Source organism: Petromyzon marinus, chromosome 17, assembly GCF_048934315.1.
Source record: "Petromyzon marinus isolate PM22_M1 ecotype Great Lakes invasive population chromosome 17, UKy_Petmar_22M1.pri1.0, whole genome shotgun sequence".
NCBI classification, from domain to species: domain Eukaryota; kingdom Metazoa; phylum Chordata; class Hyperoartia; order Petromyzontiformes; family Petromyzontidae; genus Petromyzon; species Petromyzon marinus.
Window position 1 is genome coordinate 8,603,810 of NC_133683.1, and position 14,886 is coordinate 8,618,695.

Below are 14,886 nucleotides of genomic sequence, written 5' to 3' on the forward strand. Positions count from 1 at the left end.
CATTGGCGCCGTGTTGTCCCAGGTGGTGGACGGAGTGGAAAGTGTCATGGCATACAGCAGGAGAGAGTTGACCCCGGCTGAGCAGCGCTACTGCGTTACGCGCGGAGAATTGCTGGCCATTGTTTTTTTGTACAGCAATATTGGCCGTACCTCTATGGCAGGAGCTTTGAGGTGCGCACTAATCACGCCGCCCTCCAGTACGCGCTGCGCATTTAACAACCATCCGGCCAGCTATCCCGATGGCTGGAAGTCTTACGGTAAGAACTTTTAAACAAAAGTTCTTACAAGTTCTTACCGTAAGGGTGCGCGGCACACGAATACGGACACACTGTCATGATTACCACCAAGCGACGAGTGCGCATGCCTCTCTGGTTCGGGGTGCTGTAAGCCAGCTGCCGAGGCAGTGCCCCCTTCTGTTGTGGCTTCGGCGAAGGTTCCAACCCCTGATATTCCCGAGGGTCTGGATGCCATTGTTTTTTTGTACAGCAATATTGGCCGTACCTCTATGGCAGGAGCTTTGAGGTGCGCACTGATCACGCCGCCCTCCAGTACGCGCTGCGCATTTAACAACCATCCGGCCAGCTATCCCGATGGCTGGAAGTCTTACGGTAAGAACTTTTAAACAAAAGTTCTTACAAGTTCTTACCGTAAGGGTGCGCGGCACACGAATACGGACACACTGTCATGATTACCACCAAGCGACGAGTGCGCATGCCTCTCTGGTTCGGGGTGCTGTAAGCCAGCTGCCGAGGCAGTGCCCCCTTCTGTTGTGGCTTCGGCGAAGGTTCCAACCCCTGATATTCCCGAGGGTCTGGATGCGTGTGATGGCACCCTCGGTCTGAACCACGTGGAGTGTGGACGCCTCCAGGCAGAGGATGCCTCTTTATTCAAACTGCGGCGTAGTGTCAGGGACGCTGGGGATAAGGCGAACCGATTTAGAGAAGCCCATGTCATCTTCAAAGGGGGTCTGTTAATGTACTCGGACGGCGGGTTACGCCGCTACAGCATGGTGGTGCCCACTGTCCTAAAGGGTAAGATCATCTGGGCGGTGCATGAGCGGCTGATGCACCTTGGGGTGCACAAAACACTTGCAACCCTCCCAATCCGTCGGCTGTGGTTATCGCCGAGACGTTCCTCCACAGTTACATGTTGCACAAGGGGGCCCCGGGAGCGCCTCCTCACTGATCAGGGCAAAAATGTATCCTCTAAATTGTTGAAGGAGGTGTGTGACTTGTTGGGCACAAAAAAAGTTCAGATGTCGCCCTATCATCCCAAAACGGATGGGATAGTGGAACGACTGCACAGGACTCTGACATTCCATGTTAAGTCAACAGGTCAGCGAGTCCCAAGGCGACTGGCACTTACATGTCCCCGGGGTTCTCGCAGCCTACAGAATGGCCCCTCACGCTTCCACTGGGTACTTGCCGTTTTTTTATGTATGGGAGGGAGCAGGACCCCCCAATTGATGTCCAACTAAACACGGGCCCGAGAAAAGTAAATGTTAATATGCCTGCGCCTATGCGCCTTACCCTTCAATGGGTGTCAGAGGCACGGGAGGCGTCCAGGGAAAATTCCGCCTTACGGCAGTCGGCCAAAGAGCAGCTAAGGGGGCTTCGTCTATCAGGCAAGACATGGGCTCCGGGTGACAAGGCTTTGCTGCACTACTCCCAATTGGTACATACCCCAAATTGTACAAACCTTGGCGAGGGCCGGTCGACGTGATTCAGGCCAAAAGGCCACAATGTGTGAAAATTCGGTTCGGTCGCCGGTGTTGGTTTGTACACCCGTCATGCCTTAAGCCTTTTGTTGCTCCCTCTGAAATCCCTACAGCTCCATTGCACAAGGGCCGAGTTTCGGGTGTGCCCGGCAAGTTGGGGTGCACATCTGCTGAGGTGGGTCCTCAGGGGAGTTCTGCGATTCTGCCCACAGGATCGAAGTGCTTGATACCCCCGACGTCGCCAGCTACACTGATCCCGGACGGTCCCGGACGGTCGGCGGAAGGCGGAACGACCATCTCCCATCCGTTCTCCGCCCGTCGGTGCAGATCCTCGGGAGGGGCAACGCCCGTTAGGCCATCTTCACGTTCCCCCGGGACCTCCAGGAAGCTCATGCCCACCTCACCAGGGGGCCCAGCTACAAGGACTCATTCAAGAACTGCCCGGTTGAAGTGACTCCCCTCCACCGTACATTGTTCCTGCACCGTTTTGCTGCTTGTCTCACTCCTTAGACGGTTGGGTCATTGGCTGAACCTGGCCCTTCTCGTGCTTAGGGGTGCTGTCACACACACAGGGTAAGGGACGTGCTTTTGGGGTGGCGGGGGGGTAACCGGGGTTGTGTACAATGCTTTTTTTGTGTTGTTGTCCTCTCTCTCCTCCATCTCTCTTCCCCCTTCTCAGTAACTGCACATTTTGTATATATTGTATTTATTGCACGGTCGCCGGTTATTTATTGATACTCTTCATCATCAGGTGATGGACGCTTGTGTTGTGCCCAGAACGTCGTGATTTATTTTATTTTATACCTACGTGACTTTACCGAGAGAACCAAAGAGTATGGATTCCTGCAGTCACGAAAGCTTCAAATCAAGATTTATTTCTTGATGTTAATGTTTAGGAGGCACACCCTTGTGTTCGGGTTTGTTGACAGCTGGGATGGCTGTGTTTTACAAGGGGGGTGGGGGGGGGGTGTGATGTAGTGTCATATATGATGTCACTATAGTGTAGCGACAGTACCGAGTGAGTGGTATTGTATGTGCGGAGCCTCTCCCTGGGACCTGAGTGAGTATACCAGGCAAAAGGTCGGGGTGAGGTCATGATAGGCTGGGTGAACCCGAGGGGGCACATGACCGGATGAGGTGGTAGCGAGGACCAGGGAAGAGGTGAGAGGAACACGTGATGTGGGTCCTGAGTCACCGAGAAGGAACTGGAAAAGGGGCGTGACCAAGGGCGGGGCCTGGCCACGCCGCAGCAGATAAAAGCCGAGTCCTGGCGGTGATCGTGGTTGTTCATCTCTGGGAAGAAATCCTCCGTCTTCGTGGGTCCTGGGTCTCCGGTCTTAACGCACGTGGACCAGGCAGCGTGTTGGCTGTCCTGGTCCGATTTAGTAGTTATCCCATCCAGTATGTAAATAGTCACCTGTGGTGTTCACCCCTCCAATTGTATAGTTACTCATGGTGGTCACCACCCTTAGTCATTATCCAGTTAATTAAAGAGTTACCTGTTGGAGTTAGTGAATAAACGTGTTGCCTCCAAGATCGTGTGTGCCTCAATTGAACCCACTACACACATATACACACGCACACAAAACATATACAAATATATATAGTCACAACGTACCTGATGTGCTCGGTCATAGGTCGGGACATTTAGGGTGTTGAACTCGGGTATGCCTAGGGATCAACAGCAGAAAAAGCGGTCTTACTATATTATCAAGTACATATTACTTTAACAGCAATACAAGTAATCGACATTGCAATCAACTTTATATTTCTGAAAAATAGCTAAAATATGGTGCCTGTAGGATTATTAGAATTTACAGGTTCATGCTTGAAGCTGAAGGACAAGAGCAATGCAAATCTTATCCACAGATGAGATCAAAATAAATGTATTTCTTGTTCAAATTAGCCTGGGAGCGGCTTTAATAGGTGAAACTGAAAAGTACAAAATGTTGTTTGTGTGATTTCCATATAATTAGTTTCGTCTATTTACGAGCTTGTCACTAATTACATCCTAAATGTATCGGAGCAAACAATATTGAGATCCTGGGTTTGAATCAGGGATTCAGCCACCCATGATTAAACCCCACAAGTAAATGTAGTTTTGTTGGTGTTTTCAGCCTAGCCACCAATGACTGCATTAAAAAAAGCATCCTATAAGATTAATTCTAACTATTTCAGAATAGTGTCGCTTGAAGTAAAATCCCTCAACTAATAGGCATATTGGATGACTTGCACAATGTAAATCTGCTCTTCACACTCCTTAATGGAGCACTACCAAGTGCTGAATTAGAGAGGCTACTGCAGTGGCTCATGTTGAGGTGGATCTGCAGTGTCACCATGAATCACATTTACAGGAACTCCTCCACTTACGAACATTCAACTTATAAACTTTCAGAGATACAAACAAATCAGTCCGTATGTCCAGTTGCCTGTTCGGACTGAGAATCGTAAGTTCAACTGCTGTGCAATAGATGGCGGTGGTGGAATTTAAATCTGCAGAACATAAAGAACCGGTGGCATCTACGTCTACAGGAGATTCTACAACTTTTAAACCCATTCCCTGTGTTTAGTTTACATACCGTACATCATGTTTGGAATCGATAGGAGTAAAGTTAGATGAACAACTTACGAACAGACCTCTGGAACCTAACTCGTTCATAAGCAGAGTCGTCCCTGTAATGCACCTGCAGTATTAATCAGGGTGGCCCGTTGGAATTGAACCCGTGAACCTCTGCTTTAAGCAAACAACAAAGTCACTGCCCCATGTACAAGCAGATCTCGCTTAGCGCTCAGGATGTGTTCTTTGAGAAGTGAGCGCGAATCGAATCAGTGCTAAAATGGGTAATTTTACAACTGGATACTACATGGAGATGCATTCTTGACGGCGTTATTTCTTACATATGAGCAATGAGGGCTTCATTAGTTTATCGGTAATAGCGATAATAATACAAACGGTATATATTATTCCGTAAATAAAAATAATATTGTTTGTATTATATTAGTATTATGTACTGGACTCACAAGTGCATTCTACTGTACTCCTAAATTGCAGCGGTGGGAGACGGGAAGATGGAGTATATTTTAAAAAATAACTGGCGTGCGCAGCATGACTCAGAATGTACTGTAATAACACTGAATAACAAAGACATTTTGAAAAATGTAATTGTGACCACGAATCGTGATAATCAAATCGTGGAGGGTGGTGTCCCGGTTGGCTCAAAGCGTACGTTGCTCTACATTGGCTGAGCAAATGTAAACAAATATGGCTGCGGGTGCAGTTCCTCGGCGCTGCTCGTTTTCACTCGAAAGCGATTTCAATTTATTGTATAATTTTTTTCTGTTAAAAATTTCCTCCAAGAAAAAAGAGCACTATCATGAATCAGCGTTCTATGGGGTTGTGCTAATCGAGGTCTGCCTTTATTAACTCCAATTATTTTTTTAAATCACATTTCGGATGGATTTCATGATGCATGTGATGTAATTCATAACGTTTTGGATGCATTTGATGAAAAGGACAGAATACTAAAGGTCAGGGTTAAGTTACTGGTGTCATTGAAGGGGATGTGCTCCTGGATGATGATGGTGGCTTCCTCCAGACGCCCACCCAGGTCAACGCGGACCTCCTGCAGTTGCTGCTGACTGCACATGCACACAACAACAACGACCATTTCCTATTAAAGGGAGTGCTCCTAATCTCAGCTTGTTACCTGTATAAAAGGCACTGTCCACAGAAGCAATCAATCAGATTCCAAACTCTCCACCATGGCCAAGACCAAAGAGCTCTCCAAGGATATCAGGGACAAGATTGTAGACCTACACAAGGCTGGAATGGGCTACAAGACCATTGCCAAGCATCTTGGTGAGAAGGTGACAACAGTTGGTGCGATTCTTCGCAAATGGAAGAAACACAAAAGAACTGTCAATCTCCCTCGGCCTGGGGCTCCATGCAAGATCTCACCTCGTGGAGTTGCAATGATCATGAGAACGGTGAGGAATCAGCCCAGAACTACACGGGAGGATCTTGTCAATGATCTCAAGGCAGCTGGGACCATAGTCACCAAGAAAACAATTGGTAAAACTATGCCGTGAAGGACTGAAATCCTACAGCGCCCGCAAGGTCCCCCTGCTCAACAAAGCACATATACATGCCCGTCTGAAGTTTGCCAATGAACATCTGAATGATTCAGAGGACAACTGGGTGAAAGTGTTGTGGTCAGATGAGACCAAAATGGAGCTCTTTGGCATCAACTCAACTCGCCGTGTTTGGAGGAAGAGGAATTCTGCCTATGACCCCAAGAACACCATCCCCACCGTCAAACATGGAGGTGGAAACATTATGCATAGGGGGTCTTTTTCTGCTAAGGGGACAGGACAACTTCACCGCAACAAACGGACGATGGACGGGGCCATGTACCGTCAAATCTTGGGTGAGAACCTCCTTCCCTCAGCCAGGGCATTGAAAATGAGTCATGCATGGGCATTCCAGCCTGACAATGACCCAAAACACACGGCCAAGGCAACAAAGGAGTGGCTCAAGAAGAAGCACATTAAGGTCCTGGAGTAGTCTAGCCAGTCTCCAGACCTCAATCCCATAGAAAATCTTTGGAGGGAGCTGAAGGTTCAAGTTGCCAAACGTCAGCCTCGAAACCTTAATGACTTGGAGAAGATCTGCAAAGAGGAGTGGGACAAAATCCCTCCTGAGATGTGTGCAAACCTGGTGGCCAATTACAAGACACGTCTGACCTCTGTGATTGCCAACAAGGGTTTTGCCACCAAGTACTAAGTCATGTTTTGCAGAGGGGTCAAATACTTATTTCCCTCATTAAAATGCAAATCAATTAATAACATTTTTGACATGCGTTTTTCTGGATTTTGTTGTTATTCTGTCTCTCACTGTTCAAATAAAACTACCATTAAAATCATAGACTGATCATTTCTTTGTCAGTGGGCAAACGTTCAAAATCAGCAGGGGATCAAATACTTTTTTCCCTCACTGTACATGGTCAAAGAAGGCATGTACGAAAGAAGTTCAACATACATACATACAAAGATAGTGTGGAGAAGGAGGACATCACTGTCACACCCCAAGGTGAACAATAAATTACACTATGTAACACGATTTTTGTTCCTGGGTAGTAAGTGTTATTTTCCAATTGCTTATGCCTCAAAAGTATAGAAAATGGATATTATTCCCCACAAACTTTGCTTTGTGACCAGGACTCTATGTGAAGGAATGACACAAATACACACGTTTTCTCATTGAAAATAGGTAAATTTCAAAATATCACTGTCCTAAATTTTGGTTTAAAGCTTTCGTGACTGCAGGAATTCATATTCTTCGTTCTTTCGGTAAAGTCACGTAGAAGGAAAACAAAATAATAAAAATATAAAACAATACAATTTTATTGTTTTATATTTTTATTATTTTATTGTTTTATATTTTTATTATTTTATTGTTTCCCTTCTACGTGACTTTACCGAAAGAGCCCAAGAATATCACTGTCCTGGTCACAAAATCAAATTTTTTGGGGAAAAATAGCCATTTTCTGTAATTTTGAGGCATAAGCAATTATAAAATAGCACTTACTACCCAGGAACAAAAACATATGTTTGTCACACAGTGTTATTCAGACTCAAACCAATGTAGTTTCACCCAGGCCAGCCCACCATCATGAAGGTCCTTCATGATTGCGAGCATGGTCAAGGATCCTGAAAGCACGAAGAAAAACCCAAAGCCCTGACCTATTGATGGTATGACAGGCCTTGACCAAATCAATAAAGAAAAGATGTAGCTCCCTACACCTCTTCTGTAGAGAGAGATGAAGATAATGCCCTGCATGCAGGACCAACCTCGCCTCTCCTCAGCATGTCTGGCAAGGAAATGTTGAATAAACTTTGCCAGGACCTTTCTTGGCATAATGGGGAAGGAGATGCCCCTGGTAGTTGTTAGAATCAGTGTGGTCTCCATTTTTTTAAACTGGGAACCACCAAGGCACCCATCCTGTGGATCAAACAGTTGTACTGATGTCATATAGGGCAGTCAGCACAAAAACGGCACCCTTGCTTTGCAGTTTTCTTGAGAGATCATCCCTGCCTAGCACTTTAGCTGGTAATAGGCTCTGGATCGCTCTTCGAACTCCCGCATCAGATGGCACATAACTCGTACACAGAGAGCAGCTACTTCCTATAATATTGGAGGCACCTTGCCCCATGATGTTATTTGAGCCGAGGGGTTTCCCTTCCCCCAATACCTAAAAAATGTTCAGTAACCTGCAAGCCTGTTCCTTGGTGTCAGAGATATGATCACAATTATATCCCTAAGGTAACTCGTGTGGTGCAACAAGTTACTTTATGGAATTAAAGAGTGATATGTGAATGTGCACTACTGAGGCAGTTTCCATCTCAGCAACCTACAACCACCACCCATCCTTGCAGCGCTGTACGGCTTTATGAACCTCTGAGCGAAGGCTGCGGTAAGCCTCCTCATTCTCCGACGTGGGATGCTGTAGCCGATGAAAGTGGGCCTGTCGCTTTTTCTCAGCCAGGCTGAACACCTCCTCTGTCAGCCAGGGTCTCTGGGGAGGTCTGGACTGTGTACCCAAAGTAGCCATTGCAGCTGCATGAGCCACAGTCCTAAACCTCGCCCATTTCCCCTCGACATCAGGAGGAGTGGGGGACGATGCCAACCCAAACTGCAAGTGATGATGAAATTCTCGCTTGCAACTTTCATCAGCTAGTTGAGACCATGCCACTAAGGGTTTGAATGGGGTCCTGGATGTACACCCACCACCGGAGTGGAAGAATGGCAGGCGCATCTTACAGATGACAAGTCGATGGTCAGTGGGCAGATCAGCTCCACGGGAGGTCCTGGTGTCAAGGACATGGGCCCGCATCCGCTGTTCCGTCACGATGTAGTCCAGCAGATGTTCTTGCCTGGACCCGGCATGCATCCATGATGTGGTGTGGAAGCCCATGGGCTGCACAAAAATCTAGCAGCCTCCTGCCGTTGTTACTGAGCTGATGTGGCCCATGCCTTCCAATTACTCCAGACCAGGTGCCAGCATCATGACCAACTCGGGCATTGAAGTCACCCAACAAGATGACTCTATCCAGAGGGGCCACTTTAGCTAGCACCTGTGACAGGAGGTCATAGAAGGCATCTGACTCATCGGCTTTGCCTGCATCCCTCCACAGATGTTCGTCTTCAGTGGGGGCATAAGTAACCACGACCACCACTCCTCGCCTCTGGTTGATGGGAAGGCGAGCCCAAAGTAGCCTGGGGCTTACAACTTTCCACGCCTCACCGCCACATTACCACGCTCCCTTCATTCTTTTATTCAGAAGAAGAGCCACACCCTGTTGTTTGGCAGTCTCCTGCCCCGAGTAGAGGACTGTCCACCCCTCATGGTGACAGGAGCCAGAGCTGGTCCACCGGACCTCCTGAATACCAAAGAGATCCAGGCGGTACCGGTTCAGCTCCCGACAGAGGAGTGGCAGCCTCTCCTCCGCAGTACGCGTTCGAACATTCCACGTGGCCACACGTAGTGGTTTCTTGTTGTTTATGGAGGAGCCCCGAGGGTAAAGATTCAGTCCCCTTGCTCCAGCAAATGGGGTTTGAACAGGATACGTCATAGACGGATGTCCCGCCGGGGCCTCCGGCACAAGCTTATTCATTAGATATTTTCGACGTGGTTTAGTGGCAATTAATTGAAGGTGGAGGGGTTACCAGCCCCTCGCACCCATCCAGAGCCCCCATTTAGCCGCTGTGGTGGTTACAAATGTCATGAGGGGAAAGGCCAATTGGAATTGGCCCTCCCCCCACGGCACTGCCCACGACAGCGTTGCCTGTCCGGCACCACAAGGAGGTAGGGTGTTGTTTCGCTCACTCACACAGGTACACACATACATTCGGATTCATACAAAGTTACATACACACAGCTATACACACACACACGAGGGTACATAAACATATGCCCTTAACAGGTATCCATACATAAATATGTGCATAAATAGACAATGTGCATGCAGATCCACAATAAGGTTTGGTCCCATTTATATGGCTGAAGCAAAGCTGCTCAAGCACGCGGCTACATGTGGTGATTCATGACCTGCCAAAGTGGCTAAATGACCGACCCACTTAGTCACACACAGGCACGCTCGGAGGGGCACACACGTAGACAGATACACACACACAGAAGGGCACACACAGGCACACATAGGGGTACGTACAGAGGAGAAAGCACGCAGAGGGGAACACACTTATGTGCTAACGTGTGTTTGCAGCTCACCATTCATAATAAACGTTTTTGAGTTAGATCGTGTAATTTAGAAATGTGTCGTAACCCTCCACCACCCGACACAGCCAATCAGCAAAAAAAGTGTCACGTTGACAAAAGACAAATAGTTCACTACTTTAGCCCACCGGTGTGTTGAAGAGTGAATCCACAACATTTACAGTTTTTGAGTACGACGTTTCTGGCGAATTGCCCAATGATGCTGGATGTAATTACCAGCGAAACGTCGTACTCAAAAACTGTAAATGTTGCGGATTCACTCTTCAACACACCGGTGGGCTAAAGTAGTGAACTATTTGTCTTTTGTCAACGTGACACTTTTTTTGCTGATTGGCCGTGTCGGGTGGTGGAGGGTTACGACAGATTTAGAAAAAACGCGATCTAACCCAAAAACGTTTATTATTAATAATATTGGTCGCGAAAGCCTACGTGTTAAGCTCACCATTCCTCTGCACGCAGTCGACATTCCTTGGCTTCCCTCTCCAGAGCCTGCACTTTCACCTGTGATACCACGCGCAACAAAGAACGACCTATAAGAATAATGCCAAATAACAAACGCACAAAATTATTAAAAAAATTGTCAACAAGCAGTATTCAAGCACAAAGTATTATCTGTAATAATGTGGGTACTGCAATCGATGAATAGCCAACATTACAAATTATGGATATCATGAACTAATTCAAAAGTCACTATCTATTTAACACTAGATACGAGGAAGGCTTCCTTCATCTGTTTGTGCTCGTACACAGGTACTATGACGTAGAGGTTCCCTACAAAACACTGGGAAACTGTCTGTGACACATTCACACTATAAGCATAATTGGCTACGTGCGGTGGGAAGTGAGTGCAATACACATTCTTAAATAACGTTTTAATTCAGATGCTCAACTGCATCTGTAATTATCCATGGAATTAGCCACTCAGTTACTCTTAACCCAAGAAACAATGTTGGCAAGCTCTTAACAAATTCCATGTCCATTCTTTAACTTATCCAAATTTCCAACAGGAAGATAATGGTTTTAACACGTAGGCTTTCACGACCAATATCATCCGTAATACAGGCTTTTTTGGGTTAGACCACGTAAATATCTGTCGTTAAACCCACCACCACCCATCACAGCCAATTAGTAAGGTTTGTCGCATAAACAGAACATGCCAATTCATTATTAGTACAGCACACCGGGGTGTTGAAGAGCTGTTAAAGCAGCGCTGCAACTGAATGGCTATAATGATGCACAAATCAACAGGGCACTGAATGCCAAAACCAAATCAAATAACACGAGCGTTGAAACGTACCAAGTAATTAAAACTATTAAAATACCGTACATTGCGGGAGTAAACTGATAAATTAGCCAGATGTTTGTAAAAACAAAACGTCCGAGTCAGATTTGGCACGGTACATGAAATACAGAAATCAATATCTGGTACAAAATATGTATTACCGAAGCTATCAACAGAAGGTGTGTTCTGGATTAAGTGCACTGGGGTGGCAAATGCTATGTTGGGCAAACAGGACAAATAAGTCAGCACTGAACTAAAAGAACACTAAATAAATATTAAATACCCCCAAATACAACTGTCGGCAGTGGCAGCACACGCGGGCCAACAAGGACACTAAATTGATTTTGATAATGTTGAAGTTCTGTGAAAAATTAGTTACTACTGGCCAATACTAATTAGGGAATCTATTAAAATTGAGAGAAATAAAAATATTTTAACTGTTCGGATAGCTAGACTTAGCGTTGTTTGGAAACAAATGATCAAATAATACATTGTTCAAATGCATGCCTATACAGGTCAGCATACTGCAATAGGGATTACCGTTGAACAATAACTGGTACGGCTATTTTAGTACACACAATCGATAGGTGGAAACAAGACCAATGAACTTGCATAATGCGCAAGAACAATGGACTTGCATAATGCGCATGCATAATGTACGTTTATTGCCATATGAATAACCAAAGCGGCAATGTATACCCATAGTCATTTATATGCCTTCCTTAATCCCCCCCCCCCACTTCGCACAAGAGGACACAAGTGATGTCATCACATCTACCCCTCTATTTATGTAACGAAACAGGATTTCTCCACAATTCTGGCTGTCGTCTGATGATGCTAGTTGTAATTACTGGCGAAACGTCATACTCAGATTATAAATGTTGTGGCTTTGCTCTCCAACACACCGGTGTGCTGTACTAGTAACAAATTGGCATGTTCTGTTAACGTGACAAACCTTACTAATTGGCTGTCGGGTTTAATGACACATTTATATATTTAGGCGATCTAACCCAAAAAAACCTGTATTAATGAAGATAATGAACTCCTTCATGCCCATGCTTAATGTAATTCGATGATTTACCTTCTAAATAAATCTGGCCATGTCTCGCACCCCCAAAAAACGGAATCTCGCACCAAGGGGGTGCGGTGCGAGATGCCAGGTTTAGGAACCACTGCTCTAGGGGATCCGTGTGGCGGTCAAGGTGGCAGTCATTGGGACCTCGTGCTGTGCCCTGTCGTGCTGCAGCCGCTCCGTGGTCTGGGCGTGTGCCGAGCGCAGCGCTTGGGCTACGTCGTCCTGGCTCGACACTTGCTCCTCCAGCCAGGCGAGCCGCTCACGCAGAGCGGCCTGCTCGCGTTCGTGCTTGTCCGCCACCTCATACAGCTGCTTAATCGCATGGCAATGCAGCGGACACACACGGGACGGGGCTTCATTGAGGACATGTGAGAGTACGGCTTTGAGCTTCTCTTATGTTTAACTGGCTCCTTCCCCGCATTCTGGTCACTTGGCCCAGCGGTTTCACGCACGCGTTAATTTTCTCTGAATCCCCGCTCTCCTCTCTCTCTCTCAAAACCCTGTCCATTGTGGAACTACCACAGCCATCAGTACAATTGAACACTGTGCACCGTTAAAGGCCACGTAAAATCATTCCACAAAGTTCCTGCTGACGGCTAATAATGCATTTTTTTGTGCATTTATTGGGGATTGGGCTGAGAACACTAACTCTGCAACGAGAACCTGGTTCAGTTACAGGTGGGCGTCCAGATTTGAAGTTAGGATGAGTGTCACCTGATCGTGCCTGTCATGGCCTAGGTTTCACAGTGCCAAACAACAAACCTTCCTTGACTATATCTGCGAGTGCAGCTGTTCTATCTACCATTCATTGATGGCTGGAATGTGGATGGTGACCAACGTGGCGGAGGGCATGGCCACCTGCTTGTGCAGCTCTTCATTCTCCCCGATCTTCTTCTGTAGGTCCTCGTTGAACACGCTCTCCCGCGCCGGGAACATGGGGACGGAGGCCACCGGCTCGCCCGCACGCGGCTGAGACAACAAATCATCAATGAGCAGTAGTGACAAAACATCCCGGCCCTCCTTACACACCGATCCCAGCAGCAGCCCAGCAGCCCCCCCACCCCCCCATCATTTAACCATCTCACGCCTTTCTCTCTTCAGCTAAACAAGCACACCAATAACTTAAAAATCATGTTGCCCAAATACCCTTGAGTGCACAGACACCTTTCTTATTATTACAACACCACGTGGCATTGCAATCAGGGGTTGCCCAAAGGTTCGCCGAATCCTGCATGGAGCCCTCCCCACCTCCACTTCTTAGCAGTGCCCGCAATGGGCCCTTCCCCTCTGTGTGTCAGGCCCCAGAGGAGATTTGCCCCCATTTTGTCCCCCCCCCGCCCCCCCATGCACAGTGATGACAACAGTCACTGAATGTAACCGTGTTGTTTGTGCTTCAATCCCAGCTACCCCAAGATAAACATGACGAGAATGGAGAAGGCGAGGTAATCCATCCATAAACATTAATTCAATCCACGTATCATCATCCTACCGTCATCGATTTCACTTTCACCGAATTCACGCATCACAGATTCGTCCCCATTTCTTCCTCCCATCTATTTCATTCACCTCACCTCCACCATTACATTCACACACACGCTGTTGTACCATTCTTTATTCTCTGTAAAGCGCCTCGGTTACTTCCCAAGCCACTGGTGGCAGGCGAGGACTCGGCTGTCTGCTGCCCTCCCTTTGAGAACCCAACGGCTGAGCATGCCGCTTCTTATATATCTGTGAAGTGGCTGGCGTCTTGCATTAATTTTACGTCATTATACACGTGCTTCTAATTAATCTGATAACTGTGCTTCCTTCGCAGAACTAAATCGTGTTGTCCAACGACCATGCACAAATGGCTAATTTCACTAGTCCAAGTGACCAATGGCTAACCACGAAGGTACAGTGAGCATCATCAATCTATTAACAATGGTTTTTTTATCTGTACAGCAATTTGAATGGCATCCTTTGCACGAAATAGTGCTATAGAAATAAAGACTTGATTGATTGATTGAAAGATGGGCAGCACAACGGCAGAGTGCACGACTCATGATCAGAAAACTGCGAGGCTAAAATTCCAGTTCAGGGGTGACTACCCATCATCTCACCAGATCTGAAAATCACGACAATGTTAAGATGGGGATGATGATGATAATATGACAATGGTGATGGCAATGTGAAGGTAATGAGGATGATGATGATGACAATGTGAAGATGATGACTGACTATGTGAAGATGGTGATGATGATGATGACAATGTGAGTATGGTGATGGCAATGTAAAGATGGTGATGGAGCTGAAACCTTGCTCTTTTTCCCTCGTTTCTCCATGGACTCCAGCTCCCCCTGCAGGAGCTCCACGCGCTTGGCGAGCTGCTGGTTCCTGAATGTCAGACTGTCCATCTCCTGCTCTAGACGCCGCACGCTCTGCTCCCGACCCTTCAGCTGCTCCTGTACCCGCACACGCGTGAAGTTTGTTCTATTTAACCGGGTGAGAAATCTCGTCTTAAATAGATGTATACAGCGCC

The 14,886-nt window shown here is 46.9% G+C and overlaps 1 protein-coding gene across 4 annotated transcripts in view; it reads right to left on the bottom strand.

Annotated features, from left to right (window-relative positions):
* PPP1R21 (protein phosphatase 1 regulatory subunit 21) overlaps window positions 1-14,886 on the bottom strand; it is a 102,974-nt gene that overhangs the window by 50,402 nt on the left and 37,686 nt on the right. For 3 of the 4 annotated variants that reach the window (XM_076067588.1, XM_032956237.2, XM_032956238.2), the window contains 6 exons: window positions 14,663-14,809; window positions 13,227-13,337; window positions 12,513-12,677; window positions 10,454-10,512; window positions 5,262-5,356; window positions 3,336-3,388 (listed from right to left, as the gene is read on the bottom strand). In XM_076067588.1, the coding sequence (XP_075923703.1) occupies window positions 3,336-3,388; window positions 5,262-5,356; window positions 10,454-10,512; window positions 12,513-12,677; window positions 13,227-13,337; window positions 14,663-14,761 (582 nt within the window). In that variant the 5' untranslated portion in view covers window positions 14,762-14,809. The remainder of the gene's footprint in view (window positions 1-3,335; window positions 3,389-5,261; window positions 5,357-10,453; window positions 10,513-12,512; window positions 12,678-13,226; window positions 13,338-14,662; window positions 14,810-14,886) is intronic. The other variant, XM_032956239.2, reaches the window with a different exon arrangement.